At 47.8% G+C, this 18529-nt stretch overlaps 1 protein-coding gene across 17 annotated transcripts in view; it reads right to left on the bottom strand.

Moving 5' to 3' along the window:
- MBNL3 (muscleblind like splicing regulator 3) overlaps positions 1-18529 on the bottom strand; it is a 98916-nt gene that overhangs the window by 52888 nt on the left and 27499 nt on the right. For 9 of the 17 annotated variants that reach the window (XR_013923861.1, XR_013923862.1, XM_080365893.1 and 6 more), the window contains exon 2: positions 10651-11668. The exons of 7 other annotated variants lie outside the window; for them this stretch is intronic. Coding sequence is in view for 7 of the 10 variants with exons in the window: in XM_080365893.1 (XP_080222019.1) it covers positions 10651-10824 (174 nt within the window). In the remaining 3 variants the exon portion in view is untranslated. Of the gene's footprint in view, positions 1-7572; positions 7685-10650; positions 11669-18529 lie in introns of those variants that run through there. One more of the 17 variants, XM_080365888.1, reaches the window with a different exon arrangement.

Below are 18529 nucleotides of genomic sequence, written 5' to 3'. Positions count from 1 at the left end.
CTGTGCAACTCGGCTGCTCCCATATTCCTGTCTGTAGCAGTTGGAGGGTTTTTTTGACACCAGTGTAAGAGAGACCGGATAAAAGTAAATGCTATGCTAATGCAGAGTGTGTTGAGATAACTACGTTCAGAGGCATGATAAAGTTCAGAGGCATGATAAAGCTCGGTGCGTACCACTAACCAGTCATCTGACTGGACAATGCCTTGTGATACCATACCCATTTTCTGCAGGACTAGCTAAACTGCTCCTGGTTTCCATTCTCGGGACTGTTAATTAAAGGATAATTTGTCTCTGCTTTTTAATGGTGCTCTGTGCACCTACCCCAGCAAGGGGTGTGGGCCAGCAGCATCCCCAGCATCCCTGCTGCAGGCGTGCTGGATGGGGCAGCGGGTCTTTCTACAGTGCAGCCAGATTAATACAAAAAGTAGCTTGTTTTAAACATCCACATTCTACTGCTGTAAGAGAAAAAACTTCCCCCCCCAGAGCACAGGCTGCCACCTTCCAAACAAGGTCAGACATCGACCTCCTCCCCCACTGCCAATGACCTTATTAGCACTGATCATGGTTCTAATAATATCCCACACTGTAAGCAGGCCATCTGCTATAACATTTCACTACAAACTTGTGGAACTGCTTGTTTGAGCATGCTCATGTCCCAGCAAGCCAACTGTCCCCTCTCAGGAATATGCACTTTCCCCACAGCTTTAAGCGAAACGTTGCAGAAAGGCACCTCCAGCTCCCAGCTTTCCAGCTCAGAGCTCAAGCATGCACAGAACAGCACAGAGCGCTGGCTTCAGGCAGAGGAGGTCAAAAGACAGAGCTAGAGGTTAAAAATCCATTGCTCCACCATCACGGCTTCCAGCTCCTCTGACGGTGGGGACACTGAGTAACCGCATCACTGAAACCCAAACCCACGACCAAACGCTAACCAGAAGTCAGAATTCAAACGCCAAGGCTCCTGAGAGCAGAGATCAGCATTGTTTTTGTGCCATGGACTTCCTACCTTGCAGGCAGCAGAAAGATTTTACTATCCTAACGCGTTAGCTGAGGTTAAGCTGAATATTTTCACTGCCATTACAGGAAAGAGAGTTTTCATAACAGACAGGTAAGCTTACAGAAGAACTAACCACGTTTGATAGCTATTCATTTAGAAGGAGCCAGGGTTTGAAATGCTTACTCAGTTAGTGCATCTGTCTAAAACACCCAGAGTCTTGTTACTACAGAAGCCCAGCTCCACCCCCGCCTTCATAGACATTTTCTTTGTACTGCTCCTGTGAGGTCAGAAAGTGCAATTAGGCACAGAGACTGACATTACAACACTTTAAAGCATCCTGCATTGTCACAAGGCTTTGAAAGCTGGTTTTCCAAATCCTTGGCTTTTCCTCTAATCAAAAGGCCAACATCAGACATGGCATGAGAGGCTACAATGGGGTCACTGCCTGGTTCTCTGCTGTTTTATGAAGAGCAATAAAACAGTATTAATAAGCCGTAAGTAAAACTGTGCCTGTCTGGGGCAACCTTCACCCAAGTGCCCCAAAGCGTTACCTTTAATGCCAGCAGAACAATATCTATAGGGGCAGATTTTTCAAAGACCTCAGCTCCTCACTTGGAAATCTAGCTACTTATTTAAATGCTCTGTGGGAGATGTCAGTCCACGGACTCTCCAGAAAGCCTGGTACATCTTTTGTTTATATTTGTTTTAAAGCTTCTGAACAATTACATAAATCCTCCTTCACATGGGTGAATCAAGTGGCAAAAAGCTACTGCCAGCAAAGTGGGTACATCAAACTGATGCTACACCACTGAAGAAACCCACCAGCTCCACAGGCTTGTTCAGTCGTTCTCCTTGAAGGCATCTTCTACCACCTTTCCCCCAGCTGGCTTCACTGGGCTCAAGCAATCATGAGCAAGAGAAGTAGCTAGGTAGCTTCACTGACACAGCAGCGAGACAGGACACCACGGCCAAGTGTGGCTCCATGTTTACAAGGATCCTCTTTGGCCCAAACTCTCTTCAGGGATAGGGATTTGTGGGTTTGGGGCATCTGTTTGAATCCCGGTGTTAACTACTGCTATAGATCAGGGCTGGAAGATGTAAAGCTTCAACTTCCTTGTCCAGGTGGCTCTGGCAGTGCCACGGCTTGCAACCTGGCACCCAGTGAGGTACCAGAGCTCACTGTACAAACACACACCTCTCCATGCTCCCTTGGCCAATTTCTGACTCAGAGCCATGCAAGGGTAAACGCAAGCATTGCTGCAGCTTGCTAGCTGGGCTTCAGCACTCCATCCCCCTCTTCCCAGTGCAAAGGAAAGCCCTGGGGCTTGCCGAGTGAGTACTGCATTGCGTTTGCACTGGGTCACAGGCACGGAGCTTGTGCTTGCAGATCCAAGCAGACTCGGCAAGACCGCAAGCATGTGCTGAGCATGTGCACAGAAACTCCCAAACTGGAAAGCCAAAGGTGGCAGTGGAAATGACCACAGGCAGTTCTCCCCCTTTGGAGAACGGCCAAGAAGACCATTTCCCTCTCTCAAAACCTGATGCAACAGCCCACTTCAGCACAAGGAGCTCTTTGCTGCCCACAGGAATTCTACAGTGCTTGAAATCAGGCGTAAGTGTTTTGCAGAACTGGAACCTCAGTCTGGAGGGCTTTGCCCTTAAAGGAAAGGAAGCTTCAGGAGCAGGAGGTGGCATGCCACGGCCCGTGCAACATTGCAATATGCCCATAAAAGGTTTCAAAATCTATCTGCTTAAGCGCACGCAACAGCTCAGAAGGGTTTAGAGTCACATCCCAAAAGAATTTCTCTCCTGCTTTTTTAGGCAAGTGTGAGCAGCAGTCAGCACTTTACCACCATCTTCCCAACCAGAAAACCAAGGTTACTCTTGGCTGTATTAATAATGTAAACGCTGCTGGCTCTATCCTTTGGGGATGGTGGTTTGCTCACGCCACTGGGAGAAGACCAGGGCAACAGGAGCTGCAGACAGGAGCGGAGGCACCGCATTGCCAGGGCTGGCTACTGAGGAGAGAAGAGATGCAAGGTTGGCAGGAGAACCCCACTGCTGAATTTGCCTGGCCTGCCTCCCCGAGGAGGCTGGCCTCCAAACTGCGGTCTCAGAACAAATTTGTGGCCACAGCTCTGCTTGCCAGTATGTTCAAGGGAAAATGCACACAAGTCTGAGGCCCCAGAAAAAGCTGTAGTAAGTTCATTATCTGCAGGAAGAAAGAAAAAGACCGTGGTCCTGTGCTCGCCCCTTGTACCGGGAGTGCCTCCCAACACGCCAGCCTCTACCCACACCTCTGCCAGCCTCCTGAACCTGACCCAGGAGCACCAGGCATGAGACTGGCATCTCCAAACAGCAGGTAACAGCAAAGGCGGGCAAGCCCTCAGGAGATACATGGGGTCAGGAGGTCTGGGGCACAGATGGTACACTCCACGTTCAGAAACAAGACCTTTAGAAGACATTTCTACAAACACCAGGCCAGACCTGGTGTTACCCTGTGACCATACGCTGCCACAGACAGCTTAGAAATATCTTCTAAAGGTCAGCATCCCCCTGATGAGTCAAACGCTGGGCTCACCCCCACAGGGGGTGCCCACCCCTCAGGCACTCCAGGAGGGCTGCCGTGACACTCTGCTTATGGGAATCCATGGGAGGGCAGAAGAGTCCCAATGACTTCACCTTGCAGCACAAGATGGGTGCCAAAGACCCACCAGGCTCCCTCCCCACCGATGCTTTCATAGTCCTCAGGCCAAGGCCACCACAACAAGGGTGAGAACACTGCCTTGGAGACTCTCACTCCCAGGCTTGGCTTCAGCAATGCCACACAATGGGCAGGGAAGAGTCACAGTGTCTTGTGCCATCACAGGAGTCACACATGGGACAATGCAAGAGATCCACCAGAGGTGGGAGAAGATGGTGGGAAGAGACATACTCCTCTCCACAAGAAAACATGTCAGACAGCAGCTTTCACTGTTATTGATACTGGTTGATGAACGTGTTCATATTGACCAAGCCTGTACAACAGTCCTACAACTTCAGATGGGAAAAGCACCCACTGCAAAGCAAATACCCAAAGTCATCTAATATCCACCCTCCACATGAGTAAGAGTCTGAGGTCTGTTAAGCAGGCCAATCTGGCATATGAAGGACCAACACTTTGAGGAAGCTGTCCCAATCAATTAAGAAAACGTGAACTCCGAGTATTCAACTACTGCTACTACAAGTGTTGCACTGAAAGCTGTGGAGGGTGCTTCCTTTCAGACAACTCCCTGCAAGGTTCCTCACAGGCTCTTTAACATCTACCTCTGTACTGATGGCAGCAACCTCTGTGCTGCCCGTGTGGCCCCTCCAGCTCACATCTCCAGGAGCCCCCAAGAAGCCCTCTATGTTGGGATGGGTCTCACTTCTCATGGCTTCCATCAGAGCTACACAGTACTCCCAGGACTTCCTCCACTCTTCCAGCAATGAGCTGAGAAGGAAGCATCCCTCCAGGGTAGCACTAGAACTAGACTATGCACCAGGAAACCTATGGACATCTCGCCTTTCTTGCCACGTTACTCCTGGACAACACCAGGTTTTACAAAGCACACATCCTTGGAAATGTGAAGGTCAAGATGAAGCATTCCCTGTTGAGGCTGCTCCGCTGCAGAAAGACCAAGTAGAGATAAGGACCGGGCCAACCTCTTCTTATTCCACAGCATGCCTCAAAAATCTCCCGCTTGCTTTAAAGCACAGACACGGAATTCCTCCCAAGGACTCTGCCTTACATCTTTGAAAATGGCTAGCAATTTTTAAGACCTTCCTGCCCCTTGCTGTCCCTGCAGCAGAGTCACCAGTCAACACCAGCCTGTTTCCAGTTACACATGTTCATCACCCAGCACCTCTGCCCAGAGCTACATCCAAGGGGACTTCAGCTCAGACACTGGATTTCGTATTCGGCATCTACGGCGCTCTGTCCTCCTGCCACCCCTGCTGCAGAGGCAGTAACCAGCAACAGAGAAGTAAGGGGACAGCTCAGGGAAGGAACCTTTTGAACGATGGCAAGGTTCACCAGTGCTCATCTGTCATGGTTCAGCTGTCAAAAAGTCACAGATAAATGAAGTGAGACTACTGGGATGTCAGAGAAACCCATGGATAATGCTACATAAATCAAACATGCTGTGCACAGACCTCTGCCCTACCCAAAAATCAGTTAGGCAGATTAAAGCAACAAGGTATCTCTTTCCCTGGGAAGCTGAACACGTCCAGGAAGGTCACACACCACCCAAGTAACCAGCCTGACCCCAACAGAGAGCACCTGCAGTCCAGACGCAGGGGCAGGCCTGGGAGATGGTCTGCCACAGGCACTGCCAGGTGAGCTTCTCCAACAGTAGTCATCAACCCGCAGCTGTGCCAAAACACTTCTGGAGACATTGCAGAGAGCGTATGCAGCACGTGTGCCAATTAAATTAAGCTGTGAAAACACAGAGCTTGTTGTAACCCATAGACAAGAAGGGATCAGGCCTAAATATTTTTTTTTTCATGGGGTCCTCTGTTCTCCTTGAAGTCCCACTCTCCTTTAAGGGAAATACAACAGCAACGGTTTATAAATGAAAAGTACATTTTCCCCCACTTTCAGATGTTTGATTCAGCAGTTATAAAAAGCACTTATGATGTGCCATAAAATACATGGGCATCCAGACAAAGCAGAAAGCTGCTGCAGATCTACTTCTCATTACCAAATGCTGTCGCCGCACAGGTAGGTGCCTTAATGACCAATGGAAAAGTGAAGGTTTCTCACAAAGGTGACTTGGCTTAACGCTGCTCATCTGGTTTATCTGCATCTCCATTACACTGAGACATGCAGTCAGCGTGTCTCCAAAAATATCTCTATGGCTTTGTTTGCTTCCTTCTTCCTCTGTAGAAGTGTAACCATATGCTAAGTTTAGTGGGTGTTTTTAGTTGTTTCTAGTTTGGAGTTTATTTAAATGGGGGGGGGGGGGGGGGGGGGAAGAAAAAAAAAAGATTTGATTGCAAACCAGCAACAGTCAGAAATAATTCTAGTCAAGTCAGCATAAAACAGGTACAAATTAGCATGAAAACTGTAAGGAACAGCCGCAGGTACACTAGTTTCAAGATCATATGGTATGTTTATTGCCCAAGCACAGTGAACTTGTTAAGATTGCCAAAGGATTTGGAATACTATTAACAGACAATAACACTTCTTTTAGAAAACAGAAAATTTAGACAAAACTGTACTTCTAACTCCTGATTTTATGCCTGTTCACAGAATGCACTTTTTTTTTTAAACACAGAACTGCTTTGAAACATGCAATAGCTTAACGATGCTTTTTAAATGAAACCTCCCAAAGACAAAATTCATACCCCTGAAATTTTCACCACATTATTTTCTGTCTTTCAAAATGATCTTCCAAACTTTCATTTTTGTACAGAAACACCTACACTGATAAAGCAAATTAAACCCTAAAACCTCCTGCTCTGAAACCTCCGAAGAATCAAAAAAAACCCCCACCCCACAGCACAAAGCTGGGCTTGGAATTATATTTAAAAAAAAAAAAAAAAAAAAGAAAACAACCCATGAGTCCATAATGCAGATGCCCAAACTGTGTGCAGTATAAATTAAAGTCTCTGTGAACACCTGGTGTGCATCACGTACTTATTTTTATATGTCATTATCTCCTAATGCCCTGTCTCCCAGCTTACTGCTCCATTAGTGTTTCTAGTGACCAAAGAAGATGCTTTTTTCCTTCCTGACATCTTTAGAAACTGAAGAACTGAACTAACAATTTGCTGGCCAGGGAATTAAGAATCAGACAGCCTCATATCACGCCTGCCTGATCCAGCCTGAATAGGAAGGTTAATGACTTGATGAGCGCTTGCAGACAGCCCCACCACAGCGCCGCGACAAGCCTTTGTGCGCACTGCCATGAGCCAGCAAACAGTGTCCTGACCCTTGCAAAAAGCACCAGCTACGCGCAGACTGGTGCTCACCAAGCCCAGGAGGGAAGCTGATGAATGAACCCAAAGGCCATCTGGGTTTTCAGCGATGACAGCACGCTTCTCCGCTTTGCTCAGAGACTCAGAGGTGCCACGGGATCTGCCTAGGAGGTACCACAGAGCATCGGCTGCCGCCCAGCAGCCCTCATGATCTCTTCTGGAAGGGGGGTGGCTGGCTCTTGTGCCTCTGGACTGCCCTCCACCAAGCAGTGCAGCTTGCCTTCCATTCACACAAATTAATTCAGACAACACTCTTCTTCCAGAATAACGAGGAGGGAAGCGCGAGTAGAGAGTGAGAGCTCCCTTGGCATCTGATTCAAATCTGTGAACAGCTTCTCACAAGGAACTATTTTTAAGTTTCATATCAATCTGCTTGAGAAAGGTTCCTTCTGCTGCCTACAAATGTGCAAACTCCCCCTTCGAAGAACCACAGCTCAGGACAGCAAGATCCAGCCCTGCACTTCCAACCTAATCAAGACCCAGTATTTCATGACCAAAGCACTGCACAACCACACAGCGCTCCTGCAGAGCATGCCCTGGTGAACCCCACCCGAGCATCACTGAAGCCCCCCCATTACCTTCAGGAGTCCTGTGTGTTCTTCACAAGCTTACAGGTAGCAGACATTCACCCGTGAAACAACCCACACTGAGGCAGTCTGACTGCTTCTGGAAGCATTGCTGCTCTTACCACTGCAACAAAGGCAGAACCGCTATATGAGATTGAAGGGAGGAAAAAAAAAAAAAAAAAAAAAAAAAAAAGAGAGAGAGAGGAAAAAAAAAGGAAAAAGCAAGATGCAGTAAGCGTATAGATGCTGTGCGTGACCTGACCAGCGAGGTGAAACCATTGTACGCTGGGTTATCAGAAGTTCCTGTGTGAAGACATTGTTCAGGCTTAAGAGGTCTGTGAGGAAAAAAACAACAGCACTGCACAATGGATGCAGATAAGCAACCTCTGAACAAAGCCCTGGGTGACTGCAAGACAACGGGAAAACTTATTAGCTGCAAGCATCCTATATCCTGTCTCCAATAAAGCAACACAGATGTTCTGCTAATGCAGGGCGTGAAAAGATGAAACGAGCGCTAAGCAGCCATCCTCCACAGGAGTGAGGGTAGGGTCAGTGTTCAACAGCTGTCAGAGGGAAACTGCGGCTGAGCGCACAAAGACATGCACAGGATGGGCATGAAAAGCCTCTCCTTAACAGGCCTGAGAATGTAACACCTCTCGCCTGACCAGCGAGGGAGGCCACCGTTATGATCATGAGTCCCTTGACACCCCTGCAAACAGGGCTTTGCAAGCCCAGCTCTGGCCCAAGAACAGAAAGACTATTGTTGGAGAGTTTAGTCACCAGGGCAGTTATCTCCGCTGGGAAACACACGGTGCACGCACACACGCACGTACCGAGGCTGCAGCGCTGGGGGCCTGCACCTCTCCAGGCACAGCAGAACCAGGGCTCTGCCCCGGGAGAGCGCTGGGACCCGTGGGACTGGAGGAAGGAGGTGCTCCGAGACCCACCGCTTGTCCGAGAGGTGGGGTGCAGAAACAACCCCACCATCAACCCGCGGCCAAGTGCTCTGCACAGTCTGACCTCTCTACCCAGCGTACTTGCCAAAGGCAGACTGTCGGCCGTTCACAAGGCTTTCCTAAGCCTGAAAAATCTGGAAAATCTTTTCCCTGGAAAATTCAGGCCGCTTAACTAGCACACACTGGGCATCCGCTACTGTGTCAAGAGGAAACTGCAACAAGAACACCATTTCACAGCCAGTTACATGGGAAACACACTGGGCTGTAGGAGATCATACTACTCCTTTGAAATTTTTTTTTTTTTTTTTGCTTTCTCAACACGGTGTTCTTCATCCCATTCCCCACTGCTGAAGCAGAAGAAGCGTTTGCTCGTGCCAGTGGGTGGGATTTGAACCCCAGCTGCCCATAGACTTGGTCCTGCACATCTCACAGCCCCAGCTGTGCAGAGAAGAGCCAGCACAGAGAGCCTGGGCATGCCGCAGACACTGCATCGCAAACAGCACACAGGGGGAAGCATCACCCAGAGGGTGACACCAGACTAAGCACAGCCCAGAGCCAAGCCGAGCCAAGCCGGGTGCTGCACAGGGAACACTTCCCCACGACACTGCAAACATCAGGCAAGTTCTGCAAGGGGCACAGTACTACCCACCACAGCAAGACAGCGCTCCTTTCAGTTCACAAATAAATGCTATAAAATGTAAACATATTAATCACTTCATTCAAATTATCTGCACTGCCACTGGCTACAATTAACAAAATTTCAAGGGCATGACTTTTTTTCCCTCTGATAAAAGTATTTTTGTCTCTCACTGTCAGCAAACCAGCAATGTAAATAAACATTTGAAAGTCACTGTATAACTAAGCGTCATCGCATATAATCAGATTAAAAAGAACAAACCCGAATGCAAATAGGAAGCTTGAGCTTCTTGGTAAAAGGGAACAGAAGTAAAAATATGAAGAAGCCACAAACAGTAATAAAACAGATAAACCCGTGTCAGCCTGGATCCAGCCCCAGTCTGAACCTGTGCATACATAATTCCACCAGTTCTGTTACTCATTATGTTCATAAAACTAAACTCAAATCTTTTCAAGTAACAGTTGAAGTTCAAGGAAAAACTTTTAAGCTTGTAAAATTTATCGTATCCCTTCCAGAAACTCAAACAGGTTAATTACTCTGATCAAAACATTAAACACAATGTCAAGAGCTCTCAAAAGCAATCAGTTATCCATAATGTCTCAAGGTTTTTATAACCCTATTTAAAACAACTTTGAGGAGCCACACTTTCAGGAAGAAGAAAAAAGCAGCACAGATGTTCCTTTCCTGAGAACCATGGTGAAGTGACCCTGAACAGAGATGCTTACCTCCCCCCCTCCTGGGAGTCCCCCAGACCCTGCCCTGACTCAAACCCTGGGTATCTGGTAAATTTTGAAAGTCACCCCTTGAGATCCAGCAGTGACAAGCAACCAAGAGCCACTTACTGCCTGCAAAATCGGCTCTGCAAAAAGGCTCAGCTGTAACTTGGACAGGCCTAGCAGAGCCATCATGTTTGCGTGTCCCCTGCACAAACCGTTCTCCCCAACACCCATTTTTCCAGGAGTACGGCTCTCCAAATATTTTGGCTGTTCCTCATCTACAGGACAGCATTAGAGTGCATCTGCAACTCTGTCTCCAGGAAATACACATAAAGCTGATTATCTTAAAACGCTGCTTTCATTTCTGCTCATTAAAAGTACATTTCAGATCCCCGTGCCGAATGCGCAGCCAACGGGCTCTGGACACAAATGAAAGCACCGGGTTTCAGTTCTCCACTTTCCTCATTTCAGTTTCATTTGCTGCCCATAACATGCATTCTCCATTTCGAGGACAGCTATATCAGACCCGAGCTCCCACCGGAAAACACTCTGGATAAAATCCTCTCTCTCCCTGCGATGCCTGGCACCCAGGCAACTGCACCCGATGCCAGACACAGCTCAGATTTCAGGAGCTACATCCCATACCAGCAGCATCCTCCCTGCAGAAACAGAGCAATAAACAGTTGTTCTGCACATCCCGCACCCCAGCACGCTGAGCCGTTTGGAGGAGAAGGAAAAAGCAAGTGAGCTTAGGTAATGCACGCGTTAAGGCAGTCCTCACCTTTAGGGAGTCAAAGCAGGCAATAACTCGACCATTTTCCACATGGCAACTCCGTGACGGATGGGCGAACTTGCACTCTGCATCAGACCGAGAACAAGTACCTCTCTGAAACTCTCGACACACTTCTAACGTCAGCCATTTTGTATCACGAACCAGGGAAACGTTTACAGCCATATTAAAAAAAGAAAAATTAAAATGCAAGCAATCGCACCCTTCTTCAGGGCAATATTTACTGCTGATCTTTTTTTTTCTTCTTTTTTTTTAAAAAAAGGGTAAAAAAGTGAATTCAAGTTAAACGTGAAGAAATAACTAACTTGTTGCTTTGGTAGAACTCCTATTCATCAGCACTTAGGTTTTCATTTAAGTCAAATCGTGTTTGTTTAAACAAGAATTAAACATAAAGCCAATCATAAAATAGAAATCTTATCAGAACAACTGAAAATCAAATTAGAGGCCAGCTCCTAAAAGTGCAATTGTAGAAGTTAAAATACAAGTGTTATATTTTGTGCCACTGCCGAAGTTACTTGCAAATAACTGGCAGACTTTCAAAAGAATTCTGTGCTCTCCAGTTAATGGTTTCAATTATTCTTGCAAAAAGCATATGCTGCTGGCAGCACTTCAGTTTGTGGAATGGTCTCGGTCCTTGGGGAGAAAACTTCGGGGGTTTGGTTTGTTTTTTTTTTTTTTTTCCCTTCTGTTTCTTGCTTCTAAAAATTACGGTTCGCGAGCATCAAAACGAGCAAAAGGATGTCTGATTTTTTTTTTCCCTCTTTCTTAAGTATTTGCTACATACTCGGGGGGAAGGAAAAAAAATGGCTGAGCAAACTGCGTGTAGATGGGGGAACAAAAAAATAAAAATAAGGGGTGGCAAGGCTGGAGGAGTTGCCGTCAGGGCACGAACCGCAAGCAACGCCGAATTAAAAAGGGGGGGGGGGAGGGGGGGGCAAGGGGCAGAGAGAGGCAGCCCTAGACAGAAATCCAAGCAGCGGTGGCTTCAGGAAAGGCACTTTTCAGCAACCTGCAGGAAAAAGAGAAACAGAATCAGCGCGGGGCCGAGGGCCGCCCGGCTGCCCAGCCCCCGGCGGTGCGGCGCGGCGCCGGCAGCCATTGCCCGCACCAGGGGCACTGCCCGCACCGAGCTGCGCATGGGAGCGAGCAAGCGACCAATGGCGTGCACCCTTGCAGCAGCAGGCGCGGGCAGCCGACCAATCAAAGAGCCTGTTTCATAGCGGCCCCCGGCTGGCAGAGGCTGGGGGTTGCGCCCGCCGCCCGGATACCGCCCCGGCCCAGCGCCGGCGGCCGGCTGCGCCCACCCCGCGCCCTCCCGGGAACGGCATCGCGCTCTTCGGCTTGTTTTTTTTTATTCCCACCACCACCACTTCCATTAACAGCCCCCCCCCCCTTTTCTGTAGGAAACGTGCAGGCAGGAAGAGCAGCCGGTGGCTTTCTTGTATACAAAGCAGGAGGAGCTGCCGCAGCTCAGCCCCCATCACCCCCTGGCATTTTTAAGGTGTTTTATTAACCCATCGCCAGCCGCAGAGCTGCTCCGCCAGCAGCCCGGGGATGGCACACGCAGCCAGCCGGCTCCCAGTCACTCCTCTAGGGATTCAGAGCCTACAAAACGAAAAGCAAACGCAACAGGGAAACCTAAGCCACACACACATGGAAAAAGTTAACTCATTGCTCACAGCTGTAGTTTTCCACCAGACTAAAGGCAACTGGAATTATTCTGACTCCCAGCAACTCCTGTTATACAACAAGCAACTTGAAATGCATTCTTGCTCAAGGCTTCCTTGGCATCCACCAAAATGTTAAGCTGTCCCTAGAGTTTCCCACTCTAATATTAGCTATACCAATGCTGCCTGATGGATCGAGTGGCTTCCACGTTCCCAAAATCCAGCCCTTTATCCTCCCGAAGTACAGCCACCCAGTTGTGCAAACACCTGACAGCCTCCTGTGACTGTTATTAAGACTTCAAGCTTTCACAGGAGAAGAACCTTCAACTACAAGAAAAGGAAGCTTAAATTCCTCTTTCATTATTGGTGTGTTATTGCAATTACATTGATCAGTAACTGAAACCTACTGCAGCTGGAACAGTCAAACAATGCTACCAAGGCAGAAGTGTGGGAAGAGGCTGTCAGCAGCAGCAGGGGGTGGGGCACAGAGGCTGTTTGATTCACAGATCGAATTATTTCACACTAAAAAAAACACAACAATCCCAGCATTTGTTAAACCTACATTGCAAGTATTTTCTAGGCTAATTAAGAGTCAAGTTCATAACGAAAACTGTCCAGATCCTCGCAATCCAGCTTGCAGCATCAGCACAAAGGTTAGTCTGACCCATGCTTCTGGAAGGACCTTTGCATTTTTGCACATCAGGTGGGGAAAAGAGACTGCAAACATCAGATTTGCTAAGCATGTTTTAAACTTCAAAGGGAAGGAAAAAAAGCACATCTAGCCACGCTCACATCTTCTGGATTCTGTAAGGAACAGAGATGCTCTAAATCAATTTCAATTTTGCAAACAGAGCAAATTTATATAGGAATCCCATTCACTGATGTGTGGGCTCCCCATACACGAGTTCAGCAAGCAGGAAAAGATGTGCAGAAACCTTCTGGAGGGAGCTAGGGACTAGCTGGGTGCAGCTCTTAAAAACAAGCTAGAACAGGTCAGATATGGGTGGGGATTAGAAAGAATGCTCTCTCCAAAACTGCTCCGAGCGGACTGAAATACAACCATCTTGTGCTTAAGTGCCTATTCCACAGCTTCAGCCTCCGAGGGAAGCGAGGGTCTGTTAATGCTGGGGCGTGAATGTGGTGGGTCTGAACTTCACACACAATTACACCAAGAAGTACAGTGGGTGAAGTAACATGTGTCACTTCCCAGCCCCTCTGCCTTGAGAAATCCCAAAGAATCTAACAGCCCAAATGTTCATCTTGCCCTCACCCATGCAGCTCAGGAGCACAGACGTGCACGCACACACAGGTACATCTGCACTAAGCTGCTCAGTCCTCAAGGTGGAGGGAATCACGTTAATGGTAGGTAAGTCAAATGATTCCTACAAAACATTAAAGTACAAATATCAAGACCATTCAGATGTATCAGGAAGTATTCAGATACATGTAATGTGGTTGGTATTTTATTTTACAACTCTGGGAGGGGGACAACACCAAACAGAAAACTCTGAAGGAATATTTGCCAATGTCCTGCTGATGACTTTCTATCATCTCAGACCCTGGGACTAGGGCTCCTGTACTGGGGGGGAAGCCAAATAAACGATTAAATTTTTAATACATGGGGCCTCAATACTGCAGCCTGCATGCCAACCGGCAGAGCACAGCAGCAGCACATGCTGCCCCATCCCTTGTTTGCTGTGCACTCAGGCCAGCGCTTAAGCACATGCTTAACTTTGAGCCTGCCGATAATCTTACTGGAAAGAAGAAAACCTGAAGCATGTACTGAAGTGCTTTGCTGAATCAGGGCCTAAATAAACGAATCTGCTTCACAGGTTTATCAAGGCTGGGAGGCCAGCAAGCACAGGCAGCAGTCGCCGCATTTCGGCTTATGTGACCACAGCCCAGAGGGGCACGAGTTGGGCTTTTCTGCAAGTCAACAAATACAGTTCTGTCAATGTTTGGACTGCTGCAAATGCCCTTTCCGCGTGGCCATAGGGAAAGCCAAAAACACGTGCATGCAGAGCTGAAATCACACCGAGTGCTGTATAGTGCTGCAGCGAGGATCCTGTGCTTGCCGTTAAAGGGTAACACACATCATACAGGAACCCACCACTGACACTATAAACCTTCAGTTCTACATATTTTAACTCCTGGCAGCAAACAACTGCATTCTCACCACGATGCATCCTTAGAATTCCCTTGTATTACCTTTTTATTTTTTTTTCTGGGGAGTGGGGGTGTAATTGGCGTTGTATTCACTTTGTTCTCCTACTTCTTTCAAATGGGAGGAATAAAAGCATCCATGCCAAAACCAACATACAACAAGGATTAAAAAGTAGCTCCATAAAACACAGCCTTCGTTAGCATGCAGGAAATACAAAGGGTAGGTGCTGCCTTTTGAACCCTTCCCAGCACGCTGGATCCGTCTGGCAGAGCTCATCTCCTCCGCTACCAGATGGGCCAATCTCATTTCAAGAGCAGCGGCATCAAAGCTGGGGAAAGCAACAGAGCAGAGAGGAAAGCCTGTGGCCTTTATCCCTGCAAGGGAACTGCACCATCCCTGAAGCCCCTGCTCCAGGGCCACTTGCTGGGCCAGGCTCTAATTGCCTGAAACGCAGGACAGGGCTTGCTCCAGATGTCAGACCCAGCCTTGCAGCTACCGAAGTGGAGGGGAACAAGGGCAGTCTGAGGAGCGACGGTCACGCCAGGGCCTGCCTCTGGCGGGACTGAGATGCCCTTGCTGCCTGAGGTAATGTGAGGACGAGGGTATTCACTTGACACTCAAATTCCTCCCTCTTTCCACGAAACCGATCCCCTTCCACTGACACCCCCCACGGATGTCAACTCATGAGGACGCTTCCTGACAGCAGAGTTCAGAGATGGTAATTTATATGACAGAGTGGACTCAAGCAGCTCCCAAGTGTAAATGATCCTATTTAAAAGACTTTTTTTATTATTATTTGGTTTTTTTTGTTGGTTGTTTGGTTTTGTTTTTTTTTTTTTTGGGGGGGGGTGGGGAAGACTTAGCAGAAGTGGCAAGGTGGGTTCCTTATTTTTTTTACAATTTCCCGGTCATGACTGCTCAGATGAGAAGCAACAGTGCTGTTGCCCTGACAGTCCTGGTGAGCAAGAACAGCAGCTACTCCCCTTTGCCTGAAGTGGAACAGGGACAGTATGGGCAGTGAGGAGAAACTGGAGCTTTCCCAAAGCCAAGTTCCAGCCGTGCCTATGTGATGACACCCATGCTCCTCTCCTCAACACAAACCATCAGTACGCAACAGAGGAACTGAGGATGCCCCTGAGTCCAAGCTCAGCCCTACTGCTAGACTGCAGTATGCTTTACCCAGTTTTGCAAGTTATGGTCAATGAAAGCTCAGACCCAGCCAGCCTGGATGGATGCAACACCCTGGAGGCACAGTAATAGAGAAACTGTGCTCTGAAGCTTGCGAAATTCAGACCTCAAATCTTTCACCAATTCCACTACAACTTACAACACATCCCTGAACTATTAATGATCTCTGGGTGTCTAGATATTGTTGGAGCCGAAAAAAAGACCTTTATTTATGGCCCTTCCTCAAAGCACTAAATTCAGCTGGCAGCACAAATGACAGTCTCACTCATCAGTCCTTGCACCTTTGAGACTATTCTGTAACCTCAGCTTTTCATTGCCCCTTAATGGGAGAGCTTGGTGCACCCACCGCCCCCCTCCTCGATAAGCCAGATGGGAAACTCCTCACTCAAACCGCAGTGAGATGCTTCCACTAGCAATCTTCCAAATAAATGCTGTGTTCCTGGAAACACTGCACAGCAGAGAGAAACATGAAAAATGAAAATAGGACATTGAACTGTTTTGTTCTGAAAGAGAAACAAAATCTTCAGAGGAATACCACCACCCATCCAATAGCATTTTCACATTCCCATAAAAAAAAAAAACAGACCTGAGCTTCCCCCCCCCCCCCCCCCCCCCCCCCCCCCCCCCCAGTCCTTTCCTTCTACTCTACTTTCACAGCAGCAATAAAGAACACATGAAGCTACATTCCTGCTCTTCAAAGGAACCAAAAAGATATAGTCTAGGGCAAAATTTTACTGGGGATATGGGGATACTATACTAGTATATTTATTGGCAGCAGTACATGAAAGAAGACAACCCACATTTGTGGGGAGCTTTCAGAGTCTGAGGGGGAATAAAAAAATATTTCCATCTAGGACCCACCGAGCCAAGAACATGATGCCACCGGTTCAGTTGGCTGACATAGAAGCCACGACTGGATCACAGGGCAGCTCTGCTTTGCTTCGGACTGGCTCAAAAATGCTGTACAACAGCAAAAGAAACCACAAAAATAAAACCCGTAAGGTCAAGGCATGGATTCTCCACCGCTGAAGTCCCGATTACCAAGGTTCTTATCCTGTATCACATAAAACCCAGCAGTGCCCAGATTCCTATAGACTCCAATTCCTCTGCTGTTGCAACATGGACAGTTTGGACACAGCGGGGCTGCCTCTGGCATGGGCCAGCTCCCACCCCCCACGCTCAAATAGGCTGTGCACTTGGGACAGGAGCCATCTCTGCAAACGGCAGCTTCTCCATAGGTTCTCATTGCCTGTGTACTTAATGGGCTGCAGCATCGAGCCTGAAGAAGGTCAATTTATTTTCTGCTGCCTGCAAGAGATATTTTTGCTTTCAAATTAGAAAATAATATTCTATTTTTTGCTCTGCCCCTCATACTTTAAAAGCAAAGACTTTGGGGATGCGGTAGACACTTTGAATATTTCCTTTACGAACATTCCGTACCTGGACACTTTCTCCCTCGGGGAACAGTTTACTTAATTTAAGGTAGACCTTTACAGCTAGAAGAAAATAAACCTTCTTTTGTTCTTCTACCAGTTACTCAGAAAAGGAGCAGGTTTCTTCTACCATGACCATGCATGAAAAGTTTCCGTTCAAGGTCTAATTGCAGATGTTGGGGGCCATGAATCACCAGGGATCACACACCGTGCCAAAGAGTCTGCTCAGCCCTGGATGCCGTCTGCTCAGAACAGGACGGCAGAACCCAGAAGCCACACATGCAAATAAAACCAACCCCCAATGCTGCTGCAATGAAAAAGCCTCTTTGGCAGGACACAAATCCACTACAGAGGTGGCTGCGTGCGCAAGGTGGATGTTTGGCCATGCAAATATCACACGTCTCTGTGCTGAAGGAGCCACTAATGCTCCTCACTCTTCCCCCACACTTGCTCATACTGCTGGCCTAGAGCGACTGGGTTACTGGTCGTGACCTCTATGGAAACAGCAGCACAAGAAAAAAAATCCTCCCGCTCCTCAGTGGGGAAGGCTGCACATAGTGCAGCCCACCTCTCAGAAGGCTCGCTAACCTCGCTAACGCTCCTGGATTTATGGCACCCCAGAAGATGGCTGTGGTGCTCTGCAGGGATAGCAGTGCTGCTGCCCTCAGGAAAACGGATCATCCATCACTTGCTCCAGGCACTTCCCACTGCTCATAGCTGCCCTGGCATGACCTAGGCACCTCTCTTACCCGGAGAGTTAACAGCTGAAGAACAGGGGCAGGAAAGAGAAAAAAAAAAAAAACAACTAATAAAGCACTGTGGGGGCAGGAAGCCCCTTACTGCAGAGGGGAAAAAAAAAAAGTACAAATAACTTGGGGAATTTTATCCTCCCTTGCATACATACAATTCTCCACATTTACACCCTGCAGCAAACAATCACAGGAAAAATAAATGCCAAGTTTAAGGAAATAATTGGAAAAAACACCCTTCGTTTCTGAAATCTACCCTTCTTCACTGTGGACTATGGTGCTCCTCTTCCCTCAGCCACCTGAAATCTTCACAATCTGTTTTCCTTCTTCATCAACCTTCACCACCTCTTGTTCACCAAATTTTAAAGAGCTCCTCTTCCCTTTGCTCCTGCAGGACCAGCTCTTCTCCAAAACACTTCCACAGGCAAACGGCTGGGAACTATTTGCCACTATCAGCTGGGGATTTCTAAGCCAAAAATGCATTACAAAAACATTGCAATTTAAGGAGCTTTTTTGTTTATTTGTTTGTATTTGAACAAAGTCACAGAAGCTGCTGTGCTGGACCCACACGTGTGCCTCACCAGAACAAACACCTTTCCATAGGGTGTTCCAGGGCAGCATGCGGTATGGTGCTTCAGCGAAACAGGGGGAAGTTCCCTTTGAATAGAT

Source organism: Falco punctatus, assembly GCF_963210335.1.
Source record: "Falco punctatus genome assembly, chromosome: 15".
Taxonomy (NCBI): domain Eukaryota; kingdom Metazoa; phylum Chordata; class Aves; order Falconiformes; family Falconidae; genus Falco; species Falco punctatus.
The sequence above is the reverse complement of the archived record's forward strand: the minus strand, read 5'-3'. Positions and strand labels throughout refer to the sequence as shown.